Source organism: Haliotis rufescens, unplaced genomic scaffold, assembly GCF_023055435.1.
Source record: "Haliotis rufescens isolate VD_foot unplaced genomic scaffold, xgHalRufe1.0.p SCAF_4, whole genome shotgun sequence".
NCBI lineage: Eukaryota > Metazoa > Mollusca > Gastropoda > Lepetellida > Haliotidae > Haliotis > Haliotis rufescens.
In genome coordinates this window covers 23,524,095-23,551,080 of record NW_025964112.1, presented here as the reverse complement: position 1 = coordinate 23,551,080, position 26,986 = coordinate 23,524,095, and the positions used below count along the sequence as shown (strand labels likewise).

Sequence of the window (26,986 nt, the reverse complement as noted above, 5' to 3'; positions counted from 1 at the left end):
TGCTGAATCTTTGGCACATTTCAAAGCACAGTTAAAGACATATTTTTCAAAACTCTACTTCAACATCCCATTATTTCTTTTTCGTTTTGTGAAGACGCCAACATGAGTACGCTGTGGAGTTTGAGCGCGTTGTTGTTGTTGTTGTTGTTGTTGTTATTGTTGTTATTATTATTATTATTATTATTATTATTGTTGTTGTTGTCGTTTTGTTGTCGCTGATTAGTTTAGTTTTTTTTGTGGTGCTAACTGAGAGTTTCTGTCTCAAACAAATATCTCAGTATTATGTGGCATGTCCCTTACGACATGCATTGTGTACTAGGGCACCTTTTCTGCTCCGTTAATCTAAAAGAACAAAGGAATGAACATAGGTGTTCACACAGTTCAGTTGGTACGGAATGAAACACCGTCATGTACCTCATTAACGTGAAGATGTCGCCTCGTCATGGATGTGTCTGCTGACGATTCTGGTCCATCTGTTGACACAATTCATCCTACAGATCATCCCCAATTTACCAAACACAACCGTACATCATCCTTATTCGTTATGGTATGTGCTCACCCTACTCAATTACAGCTGATGATCTGCCTCAACGTATTATATTAGGAACATAGTTTTACAGATATTTGAAATTATGAACGGAATTTTCAGTTCGAGAATACGAACCCATCTTTTCAGCTCATCAGTTCATGCATACATGGTCTGATGTTGTACGGACTTCTCATCGTAATACACTCACGATATGACATCTCTTCATTCAACACATTATACATAATCCTTTTTCTCGAAATTCTAGTATACACCCGAAGACAAGACACAAAATAGGCAAAGTAAATAATTGACTCACTCACTCCTGATTCCCTTCGCAAAAAGTCACAGTCAACCAGTGTCAAAGTGTCATTATAATATATTTCATCAACTCATCACAATGCACTCATCATCTGACACCGCATCATAATTCAATCATGATTTGACAGCTCATCATAATACACTCATCATCTGACAACTCAACATAATTCAGTCATGATTTGACAGCTCATCATAATACACTCATCATCTGACACCTCATCATAATTCAGTCATGATTTGACAGCTCATCATAATACACTCATCATCAGACAACTCAACATAAAAGGAACATGCTCTTACAGCTCATCATACTACGAACCAACACCAATGATATGCAGCCAAAGACGATGACGTGCCTCTTCCGAAATCGCCGACGTAGCTGAAACAGTGGGTGAATAATCTGTCAATAAGACACTATTAAACATGTAAAGATAAGAACATTAAACGTGTCAAATTTAATATATTTTTTTAGTCTTTTGATCTGATAAACATTTTTTTCATGGCAAGATATTTGGATGCACAGTCATCTCATTACACGTCTATTTTACGATAAAACATTGTTCTATCATGATGTCATTTCTGGAGATTCGAACATGCGCTCGCAACTTGAACGACGTAAATTGGACGACGTTATTTTGAGAGGTTAGCGTCTTGTTGTTCCCCATAGATGGAGCCGGGCAATGAAGAAGAACGCAGTGGCCGGACGATAACATTCAAATATTGGGGGGAAAGGTACAGATAATCGACGTGACAATTGCGAGAATATGGTAGAAATACCAAACGAAAACCCCTGTTCACAAAATGGACTTGTCCGACATTGCCGAGGTCGGATTATATTCAAGGAGTCATCATTATTTATATACGGGTAAATATGTTTAAAGTTTATACATTTTATTAACATCCACAACAGGCTGTACAATATGTATGACATTATGTATATTCATGGTTTATTCTCCCTGCAGTGTTTTATTGCACGATAAACAACGACCATGAGTCTATTTCTTACTTATTCAACACTGTTATCACAAACCATTCAGCTTGTGTGAGGATATCTATGCTTCCAGATAGTGAAATGACAAATATCAACCGTCATACGTATCGTTGAAACGTACACCGCTGCCACCTTTTCCCGTTTTACAATTACTTGGAAGCACGATTGCCTTAATTCCAAACTTATAGGTACGATAAAGTGAATATTTAATTGTAAACTATATTCAGACGAGTCAAAATTTAAATACATCCATAAAATATATTAAACAACACATCCATAAATACCCATGGATGATCTTCCTCACTACATCTTTGCTACCGATTAGATTACGTAAAATAAATATACAATCAAACTTTATTTATCGACTCGCAAGACGGGCTGTGACAGCTGTACAGAGCTAAGGTGATATTTCAAGTATACTCAAGCAATCAGTTTGTGACAAAAACAAATATGTCGATAGAGCCATCTGTTGTCACATGCTGTACGCTATCATTGATCAACCTCTGCTTAACACGTCTGCATATTACATGTATGTGTAGGAGAGGCTGAGGGAACATACAGAAAGTCGTTCTGAGTTGCTTCACTCCGTCAACTAGTTTTTCACAAGTAAAATATATTTTATATTAGCAGATACATTTAGTAAACCATTGCTAATATGCTGATGGAGAGTAATGAGGGAGCAATTAGTTTTAGATACAGTAAAATGGTATCCTGTCATAGCATTTGATTCTGACATATGTTTAATTTCTATGGACGCTATTACAATTGTACTGACAGTATAGCTTATTTCCCTATATTTGTCATTGTTCCCTTATTCGTTTCCGTCAGTATCTATAATAAATATGTATATCTGCTGAATACTTATCTTGATGCATCATTCCTATAACCTTTCAGCGATTATAGCAGCGACAGTATTTTTTTCTGAGAAATGTCACTGGCCAACATTACAGTCCAAAGCTTTATTAAATTTGTATTGCATGTCGGTCATAAGCTGGTCTGACCAATGCCACGTGCATACAACATACACACACGTTGCGTGAACCATCGAGTGACTGACGAGTTGGGGCCATGTCATCACATAACGTTAACGCCCTGGAGATTTCAAGAGATTCATGAAATTGTCTTATTGTCAATTTCTAACACAAAACATGAACATAAGTGTATCTTGTTGTTTTATAATCTTTAGTATAACTCCAACATATAAACATGTCACATGACAGGTATAAATTGCATCTCCTCGGTGAAATCGTAGAGATAGTTCTGTATCCAGTTCGTGGATTCTTGGAATGTAAGAGAATGTTATTTATTATTCGTCTTGACCAGAATCCCTTTGTGATCTTGAAAAAACGTTTGCAGAACGTGACCTCAGTATGGTCCAGACACGATGCCATGACATTTCAGTGATAACATAAAGCACAAATAGTACGGACATACATTGGTCAACAAGCGTTACCTGTCCTGTATTTATGTTCCTTCGTATCCCAGATGCTTGTACTTACCATAGTGTCACGAATACACTAAGCGATGCCCTGAACCTCCCGCAGGAAGTCTCGTCAAAACACACTAGGCTCTGCTTCAGCAGTCGTCGTAAAGACTGACATGACCTGATTGATCCATATGTGCAACATTATACTCGGATTTTGTCGGTAGTAAGATTATTCAGGAAGGTGCAAGTGCATGTTAGAATATAATTGCCACACTTGTAAACCTTCATACGTATCGTACGTCCCCTGGGGTGTAAACCATTGAATATCGATTATAGTGGTGTTCGTGAAATTGATCGCTTTCTATGTGCCCTTTACGAACAATATGTCACGAAGATGATGCACTGGCGTCAATACACATGGCTGATTAATTGTAAACTCTGGTTATTTAATCTGGTGATAAATCAACCTTAATCTATAGATTAATGGAAAGGTGTCTGTATGCCATGATTTTCAGAAATGTAACACTGTAAGATAATACATATAATAGAATGCAGCACGAGTTGGCAGATTACACAGTTGATAAGCCTATGTTTATATGTGCACCTCAGCAACACACTTGGAATAACAGAGCAGTTATAGACTGCATAGCTTTGAAAATAAGTCAACAAAGATATTTGAATGTGTGTTAATATATTTACTGTTTAACGTATTACAAAATCTAGTGGATATTCGGGTACTCCTAAGGAGGTTATTTGGAGAGGAATAGTTTGATCTGATCATACTGTAATAAACATAAGTTCTGACAGTTAAAAGATAAGATCAATATGCTTCATGTAATGTTTCATTAGCTATATCGACTAAACAGTTTCAATATTTCCCTGATAACATAATATATTGCTGTATACAGGTAATGCATATACAGAGAAACACCAGGAGCGTCACATTTCGACAAGGAGGTTCTGATGACACGCCGCTTAGTTAACGATTTAACAACTGAAGAAAATCTTCTTATGTCATCAAGTTGTATCAATAAGAACAATGGACAATCAAACAATTAGTGAGTCAACAACAATCAATCTGCATTTCAAAAGGTCTGATCTACAACAACTCTTATCTATATAGTCAGATAACACGTGTTCTCAGCATGTCGGAATCGGCCTGGTACAGTGTTGGTTTTCATTACTATAGAAATGTTTGAAACAAATACAGAATATTTACAATCATCCAAAAAGCTAATACATAATTTCCCTTTTCGAAACAAGAGCATTGTCATAATAGGAGATATTTCTGACATTAAATGACAAATACATGTTTTAAATATGAAATGACAATAAAGTATGTAACCATAGAAAATAATGGCTATACAACTGTACAACAGCGCACCACCCAGGCCATGCCATGTAGGCTCCAGTTATGTAGGCTCCAGTCACGTAGGCTCCAGCCATGTAGGCTCCAGTCATGTCGGCACTGGTTCGGGTATCCGACATCTATGGTGCTCCTGTCTTCATCTGCCTGTGGTACTAAACCATCTCTCTCAGACGCTCATATACCTCGAATTGGTACCTGACACCATTATCTTCCCTCGGCTCACCATCCACCTTCAGGTCACTGGAACAAGTGATACCAAAGACGTAATAAAGATGCCGTTTTATCTGTATTGTGAGTACGTATCGAGTTATATAGCCTTAAACGTTTTTCCTTTGAAACACATTTACCTGATTTTCTTGAACTTCTCCTCAAACTTTGGAAAAAAGACATCTGCATCAAAGGTTCCGAAGACTCTTGTCAAATATAGCCTTTGACACATCGGGTGATTGATGGCATTCTGTTAAAGAACGGCTGAGATAAGCACACCATGCAGTCTGGACCTAATATCGCTGCATTAACCAAACTCTATACATATGCAGACTTCATTATAAACGGTAAAGATAAAACAGACATTATTGTTGTTGCTTCTTTTGGTCAGCAATATATCAACTATATATCAGCGGCCTATAATCAGCAATATGTCAACGCGATGACAGCGGCCTGTAGTCAGCAATATGTCAACTATATATCAGCGGCCTATAATCAGCAATATGTCAACGCGATGACAGCGGCCTGTAGTCAAGAATATGTCAACTAGATGACAGCGGCCTGTAGGCAAGAATATGTCAACTAGATGACAGCGGCCTGTAGTCAAGAATATGTCAACTAGATGACAGCAGCCTGTAGTCAGCAATATGTCAACGAGATGACAGTGGCCTGTAGTCAGCAATATGTCAACTAGATGACAGCGGCCTGTAGTCAGGAATATGTCAACTAGATGACAGCGGCCTGTAGTCAAGAATATGTCAACGAGATGACAGCGGCCTGTAGTCAGCAATATGTCAACTAGATGACAGCAGCCTGTAGTCAGCAATATGTCACCGAGATGAGAGCAGCCTGTAGTCAGGAATATGTCAACTAGATGACAGCGGCCTGTAGTCAGCAATATGTCAACGAGATGAGAGCAGCCTGTAGTTAGGAATATGTCAACTAGATGACAGCGGCCTGTAGTCAGCAATATGTCAACGAGATGAGAGCAGCCTGTAGTCAGAAATATGTCAACTAGATGACAGCAGCCTGTAGTCAGCAATATCTCAAGTAGATGACAATAGTCTGTAATCAGTAATATGTCAACTAGATGACAGCGGCCTGTAGTCAAAAATATGTCAACAAGATGACAGCAGCCTGTAGTCAGCAATATGTCAACAAGATGACTGCGGCCTGTAGTCAGCAATATGTCAACAAGATGACAGCGGCCTGTAGTCAGCAATATGTCAACTAGATGACAGCGGCCTGTAGTCAGGAATATGTCAACTAGATGACAGCAGCCTGTAGTCAGGAATATGTCAACTAGATGACAGCGGCCAGTAGTCGGGAATATGTCAACTAGATGACAGCAGCCTGTAGTCAGGAATATGTCAACTAGATGACAGCGGCCAGCAGTCGGGAATATGTCAACGAGATGACAGCAGCCTGTAGTCAGCAATATGTCAACTATATGACAGCAGCCTGTAGTCGGCAATATGTCAACTATATGACAGCAGCCTGTAGTCGGCAATATGTCAACTAGATGACAGCAGCCTGTAGTCAGGAATATGTCAACTAGATGACAGCGGCCTGTAGTCGGGAATATGTCAACTAGATGACAGTGGCCTGTAGTCGGCAATATGTCAACTAGATGACAGCAGCCTGTAGTAAGAAATATGTCAACTAGATGACAGCAGCCTGTAGTCGGCAATATGTCAACTAGATGACAGCGGCCTGTAGTCAGGAATATGCCAACTAGATGACAGCGGCCTGTAGTCAGGAATATGTCAACTAGATGACAGCGGCCTGTAGTCGGGAATATGTCAACTAGATGACAGCGGCCTGTAGTCGGGAATATGTCAACTAGATGACAGCAGCCTGTAGTCGGCAATATGTCAACTAGATGACAGCGGCCTGTAGTCAGGAATATGTCAACGAGATGACAGCGGCCTGTAGTCAGGAATATGTCAACTGGATGACAGCGGCCTGTAGTCAGGAATATGCCAACTAGATGACAGCGGCCAGTAGTCGGGAATATGTCAACGAGATGACAATAGTCTGTAATCAGCAATATGTCAGAGTGATGACAGCGGCCTGTAGTCAGCAATATCTCAAGTAGGTTACAATAGTCTATAATCAGTAAAATGTGAACTAGATGTCAGTAGTCTGTAGTCAGCAATATGTCAACTAGATGACAGCAGCCTGTAGTCAGAAATATGTGAACGAGATGACAGCAGCCTGTAGTCAGCAATATGTCAACAAGATGACTGCGGCCTGTAGTCAGCAATATGTCAACAAGATGACAGCGGCCTGTAGTCAGCAATATGTCAACTAGATGACAGCAGCCTGTAGTCAGAAATATGTGAACGAGATGACAGCAGCCTGTAGTCAGCAATATGTCAACAAGATGACTGCGGCCTGTAGTCAGCAATATGTCAACAAGATGACAGCGGCCTGTAGTCAGCAATATGTCAATTAGATGACAGCGGCCTGTAGTCAGGAATATGTCAACTAGATGACAGCAGCCTGTAGTCAGCAATATGTCAACTAGATGACAGCGGCCAGCAGTCGGGAATATGTCAACGAGATGACAGCAGCCTGTAGTCAGCAATATGTCAACTATATGACAGCAGCCTGTAGTCGGCAATATGTCAACTATATGACAGCAGCCTGTAGTCGGCAATATGTCAACTAGATGACAGCAGCCTGTAGTCAGGAATATGTCAACTAGATGACAGCGGCCTGTAGTCGGGAATATGTCAACTAGATGACAGCAGCCTGTAGTCGGCAATATGTCAACTAGATGACAGCAGCCTGTAGTCAGAAATATGTCAACTAGATGACAGCGGCCTGTAGTCAGGAATATGTCAACGAGATGACAGCGGCCTGTAGTCAGGAATATGTCAACTAGATGACAGCGGCCTGTAGTCAGGAATATGCCAACTAGATGACAGCGGCCAGTAGTCGGGAATATGTCAACGAGATGACAATAGTCTGTAATCAGCAATATGTCAGAGTGATGACAGCGGCCTGTAGTCAGCAATATCTCAAGTAGGTTACAATAGTCTATAATCAGTAAAATGTGAACTAGATGTCAGTAGTCTGTAGTCAGCAATATTTCAACTAGATGAGAGAGTCCAGTCGTCAGCAACATGTCAACTAGATGCCAATAGTCTGCAGTCAGCAATATTTCAGCTATATGGGCGCAGCCTGTAGTAAGGAATATAAAACAATATGTAGCTCATGACATGAAGTCGTCCAGGTCATGGAGCACACATGTCCCAGAATCCTAACATTTAGAAATGTTTGTGTAGAAATAATCTGCGGATACACCCGTATCTCAGCGTACCTACCTCATACACGTGGGTGCCTCCCATCACCCAGATTGCCTCGATCTCACCTCGGCGGGGTCCAGAAACGGCATAATGTACAGCTTCATCAAATGACGTCACAACTTTGTGAAGACTCCTATGCGAACCCTCCCTATCGAAAGAGAGTACAGCACATGTACGTCGGTTCATCTGACTATGGTACATGTCAAACATGACAAGGACACCCTGTCAGTGTCGGTGTGCACACAGTTTACTCTAGCGTACATACAACAGATAGCTATAGGATATAATACATATTTCCCAGTGTGAGAACACCCATGCAAAACATACAGTTGTCATGACATGAGACAGAATCACATCGCGACACAAACACTCTCACTTTCATAGTTGCTGGATAAACGTGTCCTGTCGATGTATGCATGTAGACGGTACGATCTCTGCATACAGACAACGCATAGACACCAATGTAGAATACATAGCACATGGCACAACGGGTACACCTTAGAGTAGAACTGATGATAACGTTGATGACAGATGCGGCATCCTTCTCCTTCTCCCCGGTCAACATCCATGTCCTTCTTCCTTTGATTTGAACCACCTTCATACCTGCAGGGAACAAGTAACGTGAGTGAGTTAGTGAGTGAGTGAGTATGGTTTTACGCCGATATCAGCAATATTCCAGCAATATCACGGGTATTGGGCGTAACGAGCAAAAGCTTTAACCACAAGGCTACCTTCCGCCCCTGAACTTTCTGAATAAAACATAAATATACAGTGTAGGTGCAAGATAATAGTTGCATTGTACGTCTACATAATAAATTCTTCTTAGATTGCTGCGTTGATATTTACGATAACACTACTGCAAGCATTTGTGGTAACGTCATCGTTTTGTGAAGAAGCAGATCGCAATCTCTGGCTGTCTATCGCTCAGGAATGATGTACCTCTCAAATACACTAGTTTCTGGTATATTTGTGATTAGTCACGTGTTATTCTTTGCGAAGATGGACTCTTTTCCCACTTTATTCTGTGAATCTACTTATATCACACAGTTATCACTATGCCAGTGTAGCGATATTTGTATTATTTCCAAGAAATCAGAACCATCGATCGTTTAGATAATCATGTATACTTGGTGAAAAGGCCATAAAATAAAATAAACCCATTAAAATCCGAATGCTGGGACAAATTAGCAGACACAGGCAAGGACATAACCAACACCATTCTACACATTCATTCTGAACGTACATAGACCACAAGTTCGGCTCTTAGCAGCATATTCTTTCAGAATCAACTTACTTGGATCGGATGTTCGTTGTGTAAGACCTGTGTAGTATTCATAATCTCCCCTGAAAACGAGTAATACAATATCAGCAACTTCACATCTAAAGCATGAATCTGAAGAGACAAATCGATGTTTGACTTACATTTCCACAGTAAATAAACACTATCTTATCGCCTGACCCGTAACTCATAGCAATAAGCGTATGGCAAGCCGTTTTCACATTTATTACGGAATTACAGATATCTTCAATTGTTTTAAAGATATCTTCAATTGCATTGAAGATATCTTGAACGGAATTGAAGATATCTTAAATGCCGATAATTGTAGATACCTGCAATAAAATTTAAGATATCACGAAATGAATTAAGGATATGGCGAAGCGTATTACTGATATCTTGAAAAGAATTGCAGATATCTTAAATTCGATTATTGATATCAAAATATGACTAAAGACATCAAAATGTCATGTTTCGTTATGATGGCAATAATTCAATTCCTGATATCTTGAAACCAAACACAGATATCAATAATTAATTATTGATATATTTAATTGTTGCCAGTATTAAAGATGTTACATTAACAATGTTACTTAAATTAGATTACTGATATCAATAATAGATATAAAGATATCATCAAAATTATAAATAATATCTTTAATTTGATTTTTGATATCAGTAACGGTCAGAATTAAAGATATCTCTAATTGAATTAAAGATATCTCTAATTGAATTAAAGATATCTGTAATGCATTTGTGGATATGTATAACTTATTTCAAGATATCTTGAATTGAATTTAAGATATCTTGAATTTATTTCTAATAGATTTATGTACACTAGAATGTGATTGTTTAATGATATCTCAAATACATTTAGAGATATCACAAACTAATTTGTTGATATCACCGTAACATTTTAAGATATCAGTAATTGTATTATGGATATCAGGAATGAATTTAAGATATCTTTAATTATTTTTTGATATCTTAAAAACAGTATTGATATCTTTAAATAAAATACCGATATCTTTAAAACAATTGAAGATATCTGTAATGCCGTAATAAATGTGAAAACGGTTTGCCATACAAGCGTTCAGATATAGGATGTTTGTCGCAAACACTTTTCTTTGTTCTAATACTTAAATTTATAGTTCATGGTCCCCTACTTTTTCAGAGTACATGTGTGTATTATTAACGTCTAAATACTAAAAGGTGTCAATAATACTGGTTTAGTGGCTATGGTTATATGTCTAAATGCCGAGTAGTGCTACAGAAAGGGGTTTGCACTGAGACTGCTCTGGTAGTTGTGGACACATGCCTCAATGCCCAGTAGTGCTACAGAAAGGGGTTTGCACTGAGACTGCTCTGGTAGTTGTGGACACATGCCTCAATGCCCAGTAGTGCTACAGAAAGGGGTTTGCACTGAGACTGCTCTGGTAGTTGTGGACACATGCCTCAATGCCCAGTAGTGCTACAGAAAGGGGTTTGCACTGAGACTGCTCTGGTAGTTGTGGACACATGCCTCAATGCCCAGTAGTGCTACAGAAAGGGGTTTGCACTGAGACTGCTCTGGTAGTTGTGGACACATGCCTCAATGCCCAGTAATGCTACAAAAAGGGGTTTGCACTGAGACTGCTCTGGTAGTTGTGGACACATGCCTCAATGCCCAGTAGTGCTACAGAAAGGGGTTTGCACTGAGACTGCTCTGGTAGCTATGGACACATGCCTCAATGTTCAGTAGTGCTACAGAAAGGGGTTTGCACTGAGACTGCTCTGGTAGTTATGGACACATGCCTCAATGTTCAGTAATGCTACAGAAAGGGGTTTGCACTGAGACTGCTCTGGTAGTTATGGACACATGCCTCAATGTTCAGTAGTGCTACAGAAAGGGGTTTGCACTGAGACTGCTCTGGTAGTTGTGGACACATGCCTCAATGCCCAGAAATGCTACAGAAAGGGGTTTGCACTGAGACTGCTCTGGTAGTTATGGCCACATGCCTCATTGTTCAGTAGTGCTACAGAAAGGGGTTTGCACTGCTCTGATGTACTTGAAGTATACGTGAAGTAAATGTATTTCGACACATAGTCACTGTGCTTGATATACTGAGGTTGTTCTTAACAGGCATTGCTCATCTTGTGATGATATTATTAAAAATGTATTTGTTGTGACCAGGCATACATTATAAGTTGTAGCAACATCACGAGGGGTATATGGGGTTTTATGTGTCCCGCGTTAGGTTTTATGGAAAAAAGCATAAAACCCCATGTACCCGGAGTGATCCTGCTACGACGTATTTATCTTATCTACATGTTTTAATATGCCATTGTAAAATAATTCAAATAAATTCAAACTTGATAGAAAACAGCTGCTCGATTGAGGTGAGGTTAGCTTGCGATATGTCACGTGACATTCATTGGCTCGGAAAAAGCGTGCGGCTTTTGGCTTTGAAGCGGGGTTTTGAGGATTTATTCTGTCTCTCTGAAATGCACGTGCAGCCTTTAGTGCTCGTCGCGGGATATAAGAGATATATTCCCCCGCTGAGTGAGTGAGCAGGTCTCAGACGTTTACCATTTCGGTGAAACCCACGAGCTCGGGTATGGTGCTGACAAACCTAGAAACATAATCGGGGCGAACCGGGATTCGAACCCACAATCATAGGTTTCTGGCGTGCCCAAGGGACACAAAACTACACAACGAATCGCGGCGCCTTTGACGACTGGGCCACCCGTGCCCCCTCCCCGGCTGAGAAATGTATTACCCTCCAAGGCAGGTTACACAGGATTTTATCAAGATCACGTTGACCAATCAGATCACATCATTCTGGATGATATGATAAACGCTCATATTATCTCTTGTTTTGAGGAACACATTGTTATCGAGCAGTAGAGGCTTTTTCAAATATATCTGTAGCAATTAACGGTGGCAGCAAATTAAAAGATTGAAGTGATAGTAAAAGGTCGAGGGTTGTCTGCCGCAGCGAGTGTAATTTGGAGTTATTGTGAACATGGCAGGCGTGATGGTTCAAGACATTTCGGGATGGGAATTTGGTAGTTTCCACAAGGCGGCTGTTCCTATATCAGAGCGGCGAAGAGGGCGTTGTGAGGCCTTTATTGACCAGGGTGCGCTTGCACAGAGCCCACTTTGACTAAGAAGATCGTAACTTTGCCCTCAGTGCTATACTAAGTGCGCCAAACTCTTTCACAAAGCCCCCTTAGGCTAAGATCATCGTAAATCAACTGAGTGCGCGGAGAACGTGCGCGGGCCCTTGTGGGAAGGGAGACTACTCCAGTTAGGAAACTCAGGGGAATACGCATCTCCATTGTGCCAAAGAGCTTGACCTTAGTGCAAAGGGCGGTCGTAGAAAATCTTATCCTTGTGATGGCACTAAGGGTGCTTTGTGAAACCAGTGTAATTTTTAAAAGGGCACCCTTAACATCCTGCGCTGCAAATAGTGTCCTCGGAAAAGGGTTTTTTGTGCAAACGGGCCCTAACGTGTCTTATTTGCCAAGCTCGGTTTGGATACAAATTTGGAAACACCGAATTCTTGTCTGTTTCAAGACACTCAACAAGAACAAAATTCTGGACATTCGTCAGTGCACTAACATTCATTCTTGGGTTTGTAACGTATTACTGCCGCCACTTACTTCAGCCATTATATTGCCGTTGTTATTGTAAATCTAAAGCTGTGCTGGAATATAATTTGTTGATTATTGAATGATCTTGAGTGGTCGTTTACCGATTTCACACTTATATTCTGACGTACCGATTTCCGAAACCACTGCGTGTCAATCTGGGCAGCACCTCGTAACAACATACACCAAATGAATGTGTGTTTGTATATACATTCTTCGAGGTACCAAAAAACAAAAACAAGAAGACAGACAGACAGACAGTTAATTCACGGCGACCACTTTAAAGGAGGGTCTGATCTCTGACTATTCTCCAGGACGGGATCTTGCCTTTGTTACTGTTTCTTTCGCGTGGTTACCCGGATCATATCCCTGAAATCTCGATCAATTCGCGACCTATATTACGAATATGTCGCTTTTTATTGATAGTACAAGAGCGTATCGCCACATTGATGTCTTGGAATTAATAAGGAAAGATAGGCATTTGTCAGGTAATCTGCGTTGTACTACCCATAATTATACGTGTAATAAATTCATTAACTTAGTATCAAGTGAATGACGACAAATACACAGGTGTAGACCAGGAAACATGGGTGACAAAAAGTGAGTTGAAATTGTTGTTTTATATGCAATTTAGTTGCCTGAAAAATAAGGGCTGTTTCTGTTTGGGTGTATGAACTGAACTTCATTTTTGCAACAAAATACATAAATGTACACAAATATTTACTTTAATGTTTTTCACTATTCCCCGATCAAATGAAGTAACGTGGTCCGTCCGTCACGTTTCGTTCAGGAGCATAACTCATACATCATGCAATATTTCTTCATGCAACATCAGGCATAGATACACTGCACTTGGGACGTTTTTATTCATTTTTTTGCGTTTCCATGACAAGTGGGAGCTCCCGAGGGTAGGGGTCGTTTCAAGAGCATAACTCATAAAATGTTTCTTATTTCTTTAGCAATGGAGGTGGGTATTTTTAGATTTAGGCGTTAACAAGTTGAACTGAGGTTCACCCGAGGATTTCTGTTTGCGGTTTAGTCATCTGTCTAATGTTAGTTGTACTCACTGACCTGTTTATGTATAATCAGGTACTAGTATACGACATACACACTGTTCGATGTATACACATAGTTAAATTGTGAGGGATATTGACAATTATATAGCGTTAACGACTCCCTGTTGCACACAAAGTAACTTCAACCTCGAATTTACAATTCCAGTCGAAGTCCATTTTCGTATGCTGAAACATGAGATCAGTGCATAAAACATTAAAACGTGAACATTATCATTGCCACACCGAAATAATATGAAAAGGCGTCGTAATATGATAACGTCGGTGCACATCAAGGTAATAAATGTACATTTGAAAATAACTTTAAGTGATTATGTACTCTTGGTTATACCGTTAATATAAAAATACACTAACTACTAACCACATGCAAGCAGTGCCCAACAGCCTCTCTTAAACGTGACCAAGATATATATTTTGAAAACGCATATTCTATTTTATTTTGTAATATTTGGATAATGGCCACAGAAATTAAATCTTGTTCTGCGTATTTAGGCATGAGATAATCCAACCCAACACTGTCGTCGTACGGGTTCCAATGTCATTCGATGTGGACTTCACAAAAACACATCTTTTCTGATTTCGAGTTAAAATTGATTATGCGATTTCATTGTGTTACAGTAAATACATTTACATAGATTTCTTAATTACTGTTCTGCTGGCTCTATACGTGCGTGTATGTGATTGATATCACCACATACTAAACAGCTGGCGCCCTTGCATTGACTGATTGAATCGCGATATCAATATAAGTACACAGAAATTGATGTATTGCATTTTAAGAGAATAAAACATTCATTACGAGGAACAAATTGAGCGTAACTGCTTCTGTCGGCAACAGTGCTCGTAGGTGTGACGTTCCCACCAGCTGTGACATATTCTGACTACGTGAGCTGGCTGTAACGCCGATGTGAACAGTATTTGAGTTATATCACGGTATGTCGGAATATTACTTAACAGGTGATATATGTGTAATGACAAACACCTACACCTACTGAATTTATAGCTATGAATTTGACACATACATACATATTTTGTTTAACCATTTACGTCCATCTGTTACAAAGTTATCAGCTCTATCCCTAGCCCAACAGACGCACGTACGCACTCACTCACGCACTCACTCACTCACTCATAAAGTGTCATGACATCGTTCTGTAGTGCCATCGCATCGTAGTAAAGTGTCATGACATCCTTCTGTAGTGACATCGCATCCTAAAAAGTGTCATGACATCGTACTGTAGTGCCATCGTATCGTAAAAAAGTGTCCTCCCATCGTACTGTAGTGACATCGTACTGTAGTGACATCGTTATCGTAATAAAGTGTCATCACACCGTACTGTAGTGACATCGTATCGAAATAAAGTGTCATGACATCGTACTGTAGTGACATCGTATCGTAATAAAGTGTCATCACATCGTACTGTAGTGCAATCGTATCGTAATAAAGTGTCATCACATCGTACTGTAGTGCCATCGCATCGTAGTAAAGTGTCATGACATCCTTCTGTAGTGACATCGCATCCTAAAAAGTGTCATGACATCGTACTGTAGTGCCATCGTATCGTAAAAAAGTGTCCTCCCATCGTACTGTAGTGACATCGTACTGTAGTGACATCGTTATCGTAATAAAGTGTCATCACACCGTACTGTAGTGACATCGTATCGTAATAAAGTGTCATGACATCGTACTGTAGTGACATCGTATCGTAATAAAGTGTCATCACATCGTACTGTAGTGACATCGTTATCGTAATAAAGTGTCATCACACCGTACTGTAGTGACATCGTATCGTAATAAAGTGTCATCACATCGTACTGTAGTGACATCGTATCGTAATAAAGTGTCATCACATCGTACTGTAGTGCAATCGTATCGTAATAAAGTGTCATCACACCGTACTGTAGTGACATCGTATCGTAATAAAATGTCATCACATCGTACTGTAGTGACATCGCATCGTAATAAAGTGTCATACCATACCCAATGGAAGCTTGGTTCACCTAGTCTTTCGTGAAGTTATATGACCGCGAAAAGACAATTAAATGTAGAAAACGCGAAATATTAGAGTCCAGGTGAAATGTTAAGTAAGAAAGGCTTCCGGCCAATGAGAGGTCGTCATTTAATCACGTGGATTATTAGTGCGATAATTTAGCGCTGACGCTTAATGCACAGGATTGTGTGCTGCACGTGCAATCCATGCAAAACGTTCTGCGGTTTAAGTCACAAAAACGATCTCATGACAGTACGACGGACGTCAGTCTATGTTGAGGTGTGGGAGTTAGATCACCTCAGCTCCCAGATCGCTTTGTTCAACGGAAATGTTACGAGGTGTTTTACGAATTCGTAACAAGATATTAAAAACTGTCTGAAGTATCGTAAAATAACTCTCTAATATAAATGCATTTTGTGTGTGTGTGTGTGTGTGTGTGTGTGTGTGTGTGTGTATGTGGGGGTGGGGGTGGGGGGGGGGGGGGGGGGGGGTGGGGGGGGGGGGGGTGGGTATAATTAATCAAGCTTATGTAAACACGAGACATAATAATAATAAGTGGTCTTTGTTCATTTACAGTTAAAGTCGGTATACTACAAACTAGGCTTCCTTTATTGCGCCGTGCTGGGCACTGGTGACTTGATGGAGGCACGATGGGCTTGTGGCTCTGCCCTGTCACACAACAAGCAGTATACGCCATACCACATAGCAGTACTTACTTCAAACTGGGCCATGGAAATCCCTCGCCGAGTCCGATGCCGCGATTTGAGTCGCACATGGCTGTACATATATTAACAGGTGACACTCGATTGAGGTCAGTGTCTGGTGACGATGGTTTTCGAGCTTCCATCAAGGTAATGACGATAAAACAGCAGGTATATGTGCTTGTGGCGAAACTAAGAGGTATGTAGTGTTGCAATGAACATTATGAGGTTATATCAACATGAAAGTAGGGGACTCGCGGGTTCAGAAATGCTGGTCCAGTAGATGACTGAAAGGTGGAAGTTGTGATGGCCTGCTTTATGTTATCGATTTGATCAAGGGAGGCAACTTCATCGTTACAGCGAAATGGTGCAAGCCGGCCTATAAATTACTATTATGATAGTTATCGGAACTATTTGTTTTGTTGAATCAGAATTGTTTTGTAATAATCATACCATGAAGCATAAATAAGACATTCATTTATATAATACATAATAGTGTTTTTTTGGTTATCATCTATAGATATACTTTGAAACTTGGATGTATTTAAGATTACATGTGAACTATATTCTGTGAACTTATTGTTTGTATACTCCAAAATGAAAAAAAATCATAAAAAGACATTCATTTACATCACATGATAAACTCGAACATTGCTGTATAGACAGACTCGCCATACATTTTCTGCAGTCACTCGCATAGAAACAACAGACAGACAGACAGTGTACTTGCATATGTAACAACCTGACCATTAATACATCATGTATACAATGTTTGTTTGTTGTTTGACGCCGCACTCAGCAATATTCAAGCTGTATGACGGCGGTCTGTAAAAAATCGAGTCTGGTCCAGACAATCCAGTGATTGACATCAGGAGCATCATCATCCACGCAATTGGGATCGATGACATGCATCAACTAAGTCTGACCACCCAATCCCGTTAGTCACCTCTTACGACAAACATAGTCGCCTGTAACAGCAAGCATGGGTTGCTGAAGACCTATTCTACCCCGGATATTCACGGCTCTCATGAAAACAATGATATTGTACCTTGTTGCAGCGCATCCTAGACATTGTAATTTCATAATATGTAGGACAGGTTTACCAAAAACGCATTGACTTGTAAAATTTCAGCTTTTGGCTTGTGGCAGGGTATAAGGGATGTATTCTTCCACTCGGAATTTTGTCCCCTCCTTGGCGGGATACGTAGTAGTTTATCAAGATCACGTGAACCAATCAGATCTCATCATTCTGAGCCAGAGGTAAGATAAAGCTCTTTCACCTTGCTTAGCAAGCGTCTCACAGGCTCAAGTGTATATATTTCTACACGAAAATAAAATACCTAAATAATTGTAATACAATTGATGAGCCTTCTATTGTATCAGGTTTTATACTGTTTTGTATAAACTCAGCAGTGAAATCTAATTATGTATGAATTGTGAGGAAAAAATGGATCCTTGTGATACAATCGTTATCGACATTACGCTAAATAAATAGTAGTAGATGTTTGAGTAGAAATACGTGTTAACTTGACAATAATAAGACTACCGACATGGAATGAGGGAGATAATGGTATGCTTAGCGTCAGCAAATATGTCAAATATCAGTCACCTTTCAGGTCTGTATCAATTTTGTATAGACAGAGTTGTTACTGCTGCAGATAGCATTGCAATAAACCCAAGCATTTGTTTGAAGTAATGATATGAAGGAATAAACATGAGTCACGCGTTATTATATAATGAGTGAGTGAGTTTGGTTTAACGCCGGTTTGAACATCATTTCAGTGTCACCACGGCGTGTCAGCTTGGTGTGAGAGGAAAGCCCCCAGTGATACAGGTCAAGAACTCTTAACCACTTAAGTTTGTTTGTTGTTTAACGCCGTATACTCGGCAATAATCCAGCTGTATGACGGCTGTCTGTAAATAATCGAGTCTGTACCAGAAAATCCAGTAATTGACATCATGTGCATCGACATGTACGCACTAAGGATACGATGACTTGTACGCACTAAGGATACGATGACATGTACGCACTAAGGATACGATGACATGTACGCACTAAGGATACGATGACATGTACGCACTAAGGATACGATGACATGTACGCACTGAGGATACGATGACATGTACGCACTAAGGATACGATGACATGTACGCACTAAGGATACGATGACTAGTACGCACTGAGGATACGATGACATGTACGCACTGAGGATACGATGACATGTACGCACTAAGGATACGATGACTTGTACGCACTAAGGATACGATGACATGTACGCACTAAGGATACGATGACATGTACGCACTAAGGATACGATGACTTGTACGCACTAAGGATACGATGACATGTACGCACTAAGTGAGTGAGTGAGTATTGTTTTACGCCGCTTTTTCCATTTTGTTGTTTGTGTTCAAGTGTGTGATAAACAATCATTGAGACACATTGTCACGTGCCATGGTCACATTCATAAATTTGGTGGCATAGCTCAGGTTGTCTCTGTCATAAATCATGAATACTCTGCACCCTCTCCATGCAAGTCAGATAGAGGTATGATAAATCGTTACGATCTCGTCTGTATCCCTCCACCCTGTGGCAATCCATGGACGTCAACGCTCATTCTTCACGTTGTGGCTATATTACCAACATGTCGGAAATACAGGTATATACGTATCACTTGTCATGCAGACAAAGCTATTATTGAGGTGTTTATTGCTTTCTGTGTTACACCAAGTCAACGGGGACAATTCTTCTTTATTCCAAAGTAAGCGTTGGGTATTATTTGCTGGAAGCTATGACTTTACAGGTGGTGTGTCCTTAGTCAGAATGTCTGCTCAGATTGGCAAAATCAAAACAAAGGGTATTTGGCTTGGTATATCGATTATCTGATATAGTTCGATGATGGTCAAATAGCAAATCCCCGTCCACTGATTTACCCACCTGAATTAGAAATAAAGGAGACCCGTGAAACCGCCTAAACTGTTTCATATTTAGTTCTATGCATATATATTCAGAGTGACAAAACACTATTCACAAGACAAGCGGGATGACTTTAACTTTCCAACATGTCCAGCAATATTCCATCAGTTCCAACTTTTGGTGTCTGCACTTCACAACTTTTGAGTGAGTGAGTGAGTGAGTATTGTTTTACGCCGCTTTTAGCAATATTCCAGCAATATCACGGCGGGGGACACCAGAAATGGGCTTCACACATTGTACCCATGTCGGGAATCGAACCCGGGTCTTCGGCGTGACGAGCGAACGCTTTAACCACTAGGCTACCCGACCGCCCCTGTACGCACTAAGGATACGATGACATGTACGCACTAAGGATACGATGACATGTACGCACTGAGGATACGATGACATGTACGTGTTAGAATAGGTCTTCAGCAACCCATGTTTGCTGTAAAAGGCGACTATGCTTGTCGTAAAAGGCGACTAACGGGATCGGGTGGTCAGGCTCGCTGACTTGGTTGAAACATGTCATCGATCCCAATTGCGTGGGTCGATGGTCATGATATCAATCACTGGATTGTCTGGTCCTGACTCGATTATTTACAGACCGCCGTCATATAGCTGGAATATTGTTGAGTGCGGCGTTAAACAACGAGATATGCGAGATACAAATGACACTATAGACAATGTGAGATGAGGCCTCGCGTGGGTTAATCTGGTTGTCTGCTAAATATAATAATTGAGTACGTTGAGAGGATTAAGATTGATATTGAATACTGGGTTGAGTGAACTGGTGTTGATCAGGTAGTGTTGAATGGTTGATCTAGCTGGGAGGGCAGTGCGTAGATGGTAGAAGGTACATTGCACATTTGGCCCATGTATAAACACACCAGGCTGGGTACATGCGGAAGTCCTAACAGCAACTGGATGTGTATAGGACAGGGTGTTCGTGCATGGCAGACACCCGGCGTCAGCTCATCAAGTACAGTGGGCATCGATGTGAGTCTGGTGTAAGGGTGGACACGTGATGGGTGATACCTAGATAGGTGAACATGAGGTAAACTGATACGTCACACCCTGTTGTGACCGAGTATAGCAATCAACCGTGGAAAAACATAAACATGGTTACTAGATAACAATCTTACAACGCACAATAACACGGGAATGACGCAGCAGTAGAATGGATGGCGTCAGTGTGTTCGTGTCTCCCGCTGCGGGGTGCCGCTTCCTGGCATCATGCCCCAGGGGGTGGAGAGACGGGTAGAGCACGCAAATAAAGCCCGCTGCCTACCCTGCTTACCCAATGACCCAAGGCCGAGATTCGAGGACGCCATTTAATATTATAATAGGTAAACTGATTTACTAGTATGTTAAGACATATTGCTACCCACTACAGAGTTTGTTTGAGTGATAGGGATAAATACCACATGCCATTTATACACATGTATATACTCGCCCCAAATAGTAGGTTATCGTGAAATGAGCCTGTTATGATCGGTCGTCAGAACTTTGTTCGTGCGACTGTCGGTGTACCCGACACAAGATCAAAGACGGAGTGACAGTCCAGCTGTGAAGACAGAAGCTGTCTATGCTAGTCGTCCTCTTTCTGACATTTACGTACTTAGTAGTTATATTTCTCAATAACATTATTATGTATTAAAGCAAATAACAAAAACGGACATTATTATTTATTTACATGACATAAGAATAGCAAACATAATTTGTGAGTTTGCAATATCTTGCTTATAAATTTTGACAAACAGTTTAATTATTTAAGATTGAAAGTACAAAAAAGGCGTTTAAATGTAAACATGTTTGGAAATTTTAAATATGTTTGTGGTATATACAATTATGTATAATAATGACATGCTTCACAGCTGAAAATGTAATGAAACAGTTTTCTCTGGCAATGCCAGTCCATCGACCTATCTCAACTGGGAGCTTATGTTTCGTTGTAATATATTGAAGAAAAGGATAAGCTATAGGTTCGGGCCAAAAGAAGTAGCTGCTAAAAGAACGTAGTTGTTTTAGATATTGCTGATATGTGCCTTTAGAACTTGACATGGTATCACCATTTTTGAATATTATGATCGATCAGCATTCTTTCCACAGTTGAGACAAGCCACCGAAATGTTTACATGAACATAATGTCAATGGATACAGCAAGAGTGTAATTCTAAAACCAAGGTTGAAAGACCCAAGGCATGCAGGTCTTCGACGAGGCTAATTTTTAGTCCGAGAAATAAAGTTTTCTTGTTTAAAAATCTATATTTACTAAATATAAAATCAAATCCAAATGGACGCCAGAACAAGCCTTAATTCCTAGAGTTGAGGCCATCTAGACTTGCCAAATCATTCTAGACTTGAGTTGAGTTTAATTTATTCTCAGGGTCTGGTAGACAGACTAGACTTAGACGTTTATCAGTTTCGTGAAATCCACGAGCAGCGGTATGGAACTGACAGACTTACAGTAACTGTTGAGACAAATCTGGGATTCGAACCCACGATCAAACGTTTCTGGGACACATCCGAGCTGCATCGCCTTAGATACCCCCATCCCTAATAGCGTATAGATGATACATTCCGTATATATGATACATGTCATATATATAATATATTCCGTATATATGATACATAGCGTATATATGATACATTGCGTATAAATGATACATGGCGTATATATGATACGTAGCGTATATAAAAATACTGCATCTCAACAAGCGGTCTTTCTATTTTACAAGGACAGTTTGCATTTTAAGTATGCATTATTATCACCCGTGTGCTCAGTATGATATGAAGTGGACATGAACTTGAATCCATGGTGTGATATTATAAGTGGTCTAAATATGTATTAATAGATAACATGTTTGCTATGCAGATGAAGTGGTATGAATCAAACCCTTTCCATAATCATAAGAAATCTCTGATTGGAGTCCGATTTCATGAATCAATATCAAAAAGTGATGATACAAGGTATTCGCGAAAAGGTGGGCATATCCTGCCCCACCGGTGGCACCCGTCACAAACACGTGCAAAGTCAGTTGTTCACCTGAAAAAAACCACGGGGGCTTATGATACAAATCAAAATAAAGTATTTGCATCTGACATTATTTTGTTACTGAGGCGCCACAATTTGGAAATATCCTCCATGTGTCTACCCTAAACCATTTGAAAGCTTCATTAATGCCTTGAACGCTGTAGCTTTGATCAAATGCCTTTTGAGAAATATTAGTATGGCGCTCTTTGAAATCTATATGGAGCATGCTCGTCTTCAAAAGTTGTGGGGGCGGTTGGGTAGCCTAGTGGTTAAAGCGTTCGCTCGTCACGCCGAAGACCCGGGTTCGATTCCCGACATGGGTACAATGTGTGAAGCCCATTTCTGGTGTCCCCCGCCGTGATATTGCTGGAATATTGCTAAAAGCGGCGTAAAACAATACTCACTCACTCACTCACTCAAAAGTTGTGAAGTGCAGACACCAAAAGTTGGAACTGATGGAATATTGCTGGACATGTTGGAAAGTTAAAGTCATCCCGCTTGTCTTGTGAATAGTGTTTTGTCACTCTGAATATATATGCATAGAACTAAATATGAAACAGTTTAGGCGGTTTCACGGGTCTCCTTTATTTCTAATTCAGGTGGGTAAATCAGTGGACGGGGATTTGCTATTTGACCATCATCGAACTATATCAGATAATCGATATACCTAGCCAAATACCCTTTGTTTTGATTTTGCCAATCTGAGCAGACATTCTGACTAAGGACACACCACCTGTAAAGTCATAGCTTCCAGCAAATAATACCCAACGCTTACTTTGGAATAAAGAAGAATTATCCCCGTTGACTTGGTGTAACACAGAAAGCAATAAACACCTCAATAATAGCTTTGTCTGCATGACAAGTGATACGTATATACCTGTATTTCCGACATGTTGGTAATATAGCCACAACGTGAAGAATGAGCGTTGACGTCCATGGATTGCCACAGGGTGGAGGGATACAGACGAGATCGTAACGATTTATCATACCTCTATCTGACTTGCATGGAGAGGGTGCAGAGTATTCATGATTTATGACAGAGACAACCTGAGCTATGCCACCAAATTTATGAATGTGACCATGGCACGTGACAATGTGTCTCAATGATTGTTTATCACACACTTGAACACAAACAACAAAATTCTTACTAAGCCAGTAGATTCTAAGTTCCATTGCCAGGCCAATTTTTTTGACAGATTTCATCTACTTATCTCCCTTTACTGTGCAAGATAAATAGAATTAACTACGAAAAACACGCCAGCGTGGACATTGATTAAGATAGATGTATCATATAGATCGCGAAGAAAATATATCCTAATCAATCACAAAGCTGCTGCAACGCATTAGAATCCAGAGCTCTAGACAACAGATGAAATGTTGTGAGACATGTATTCCATTGATCATATGAGCACACGCAAATAGCACAGCTAACATTTGGATTCGAGTCAATACAGTCGTATGATATATATAAAGTGTGTGTGGCCAAAATGTTCTTCATCAGAAAAGGTAAGGCATGGAAAACATGCTTCTCTAGTGTAAGTCTGACTGTGCAGTTCTAAAACAAGACATGTCATGGAATCTCGTATCACATAGGAAATCACTCGCAATATGCAGTGTCACAGATAGCACATGTAATCTCTGTGCAGGAGGCTCAAGTATGAAGAAACATGCGGGGTGAGGCATGGGATGGCTAGTTTTATGTCTATATTTATGAAAAATACAGACTATGACTTCGATTATATGCCCACATTATGCCATTGCGCCCTGTCAATGTAAGCCAATCTTTTCTAAATTCAAGTGGTTGTTTTTATCAATTCAGATCAATGTTATATTAAAAAGGATGGTAAATTTAAAAAGTCAGACATTTTTATTTCAACTCAAATTAACCACCCCTCCTATCTGAGGGTTTTAGAACGTCAATAAAACACAGGAAGGAAACTATCGGAAAAGGTGGGTGATAAGAGGGATGCGACAGGGATCATTCCTCCACCACCAGCATCAATACTTCGTGTGTGTCAAGTGATATTATTTCTTTATGAATTCTTACAATGACCCAGAGGAAAACAGTGCTGATGTTACCCTTCATGGTTTCGGGTGATTATTAGTTCAAAGGTTGACGTCATGGCTACTGACACATGTCACAGGAAATAGCATAAGACTTGATGATCACATTGTTGTAAAAACAATGCAGATAATCGTGCAGAAAAATGTTACTGTATGTCTATATTCTTTGCCAATCTAGGTCAGTGCCCACAGCGACAGCATTAGGCAGATGTTGCGTTTAAGCGTAAAATCCAAGGAAGCGTGTTAAGGCCATCAAACTTTACGTTGTATTAGAAACCGAAAGTGAGTGCGTCTGATTCCTCATTGCCTAGAGTTTTCCTTCCTTTATAACTATCATGTACTTTTTTGTTTTTCTCTGAATTCTGCCAGGCAACGGCTTCAGTTTCCATGGAAGGGCATGCCGTAATTCAGTGAGCCATGACAGGATAAGAGAGAGAGCGAGGAAAGTCGACAGTCTGAAACCTCCGGCTAACGCGGTCAGTTTCAAATGTATTACCGACCCACGAATAATCAATAAAGACCACAAATATGTACAACACATGTTGCCACATAGATACCGCTCTCACCACAACACGTTGCCACATAGATACAGCTCTCATCACAACACATGTCGCCACATAGTTACAGCTCTCCCCACAACACATGTTGTCACATATATGGCTCTCCCCACAACACATATCGCCACATAGTTACAACTATCACAATAACACATGTTGGCACGTATATAGCTCTCACCACAACACATATTGTCATATATATATATAGCTCACAACACATGTTGCCACACATACAGTTCTCACCACAACACATGTTGTCACATATATAGCTCTCACCAAAACACGTTGCCAAACGTACAGCTCTCATCACAACACATGTTGGTACGTATAAAGCTCTCACCACAACACATGTTGGCACATATCTAGCTCTCACCACAACACATGTTGGCACATAGATATCTCTCACCACAATACATGTTGGCAAATAGATAACTCTCGCCACAACACATGTTGGCACATATATAGCTCTCACTACAAGACACGTTTGCACATATATAGCTCTCACCACAACATATTTTGGCACAAATATAGCTCTCCCCAGAACACGTGTTGGCACATATATAGCTCTCACCACAACACATATCACATAGATAACTCTCACCACAACACGTGTTGGCACATATATAGCTCTCACCAAAACACACGTTGGAACATATATAGCTCTCACCACAACACATGTTGGCACATATCTAGCTCTCATCACAACACATGTTGTCACATATCTAGCTCTCACCACAACACATGTTGGCACATATCTAGCTCTCATCACAACACATGTTGTCACATATCTAGCTCTCACCACAACACATGTTGGCACATATCTAGCTCTTACCACAACACATGTTGGCACATATCTAGCTCTCACCACAACACATGTTGGCACACATCTAACTCTCACCACAACTCATTTTGGCACATAGTTACAGCTCTCCCCATAACACATGTTGTCACATATATGGCTCTCCCCACAACACATATCCCCACATAGTTACAACTCTCAGCATAACACATGTTGGCACGTATATACCTCTCACCACAACACATATTGTCACATATATAGCTCACAACACATGTTGCCACACATACAGTTCTTACCACAACACATGTTGGCACATATCTAGCTCTCACCACAACACATGTTGGCACACATCTAACTCTCACCACAACTCATTTTGGCACATAGTTACAGCTCTCCCCACAACACATGTTGTCACATATATGGCTCTCCCCACAACACATATCCCCACATAGTTACAACTCTCAGCATAACACATGTTGGCACGTATATAGCTCTCAACACAAAACATATTGTCACATACATATATCTCACCACAACACATGATTTCACATATATAGCTCCCGCCACAATACATGTTGGCACATGTATAGCTCTCACCACATCACATGATGTCACATATATAGCTCCCGCCTAAACACATGTTGCCACACATACAGCTCTCACCACAACACATGTTGCCACACATATCTAGCTCTCATCACAACACATGTTGTCACATATCTAGCTCTCACCACAACATATGTTG

The 26,986-nt window shown here is 40.3% G+C and overlaps 1 protein-coding gene across 3 annotated transcripts in view; it reads right to left on the bottom strand.

The window, feature by feature from the left end:
- The window catches only part of LOC124132190 (dihydrofolate reductase-like), a 53,183-nt gene that overhangs the window by 7,121 nt on the left and 19,076 nt on the right, over positions 1-26,986 (bottom strand). Inside the window, exons 1-6 of one of the 3 annotated variants that reach the window (XM_046495963.2) lie at positions 16,844-17,182; positions 9,449-9,498; positions 8,652-8,757; positions 8,173-8,302; positions 1,148-1,226; positions 415-473 (exon numbers count right to left, since the gene is read on the bottom strand). In XM_046495963.2, the coding sequence (XP_046351919.1) occupies positions 415-473; positions 1,148-1,226; positions 8,173-8,302; positions 8,652-8,757; positions 9,449-9,498; positions 16,844-16,974 (555 nt within the window). In that variant the 5' untranslated portion in view covers positions 16,975-17,182. Of the gene's footprint in view, positions 1-414; positions 474-1,147; positions 1,227-4,659; positions 4,874-4,980; positions 5,091-8,172; positions 8,303-8,651; positions 8,758-9,448; positions 9,499-16,843; positions 17,183-26,986 lie in introns of those variants that run through there. The other 2 variants (XM_046495966.2, XM_046495964.2) reach the window with 2 other exon arrangements.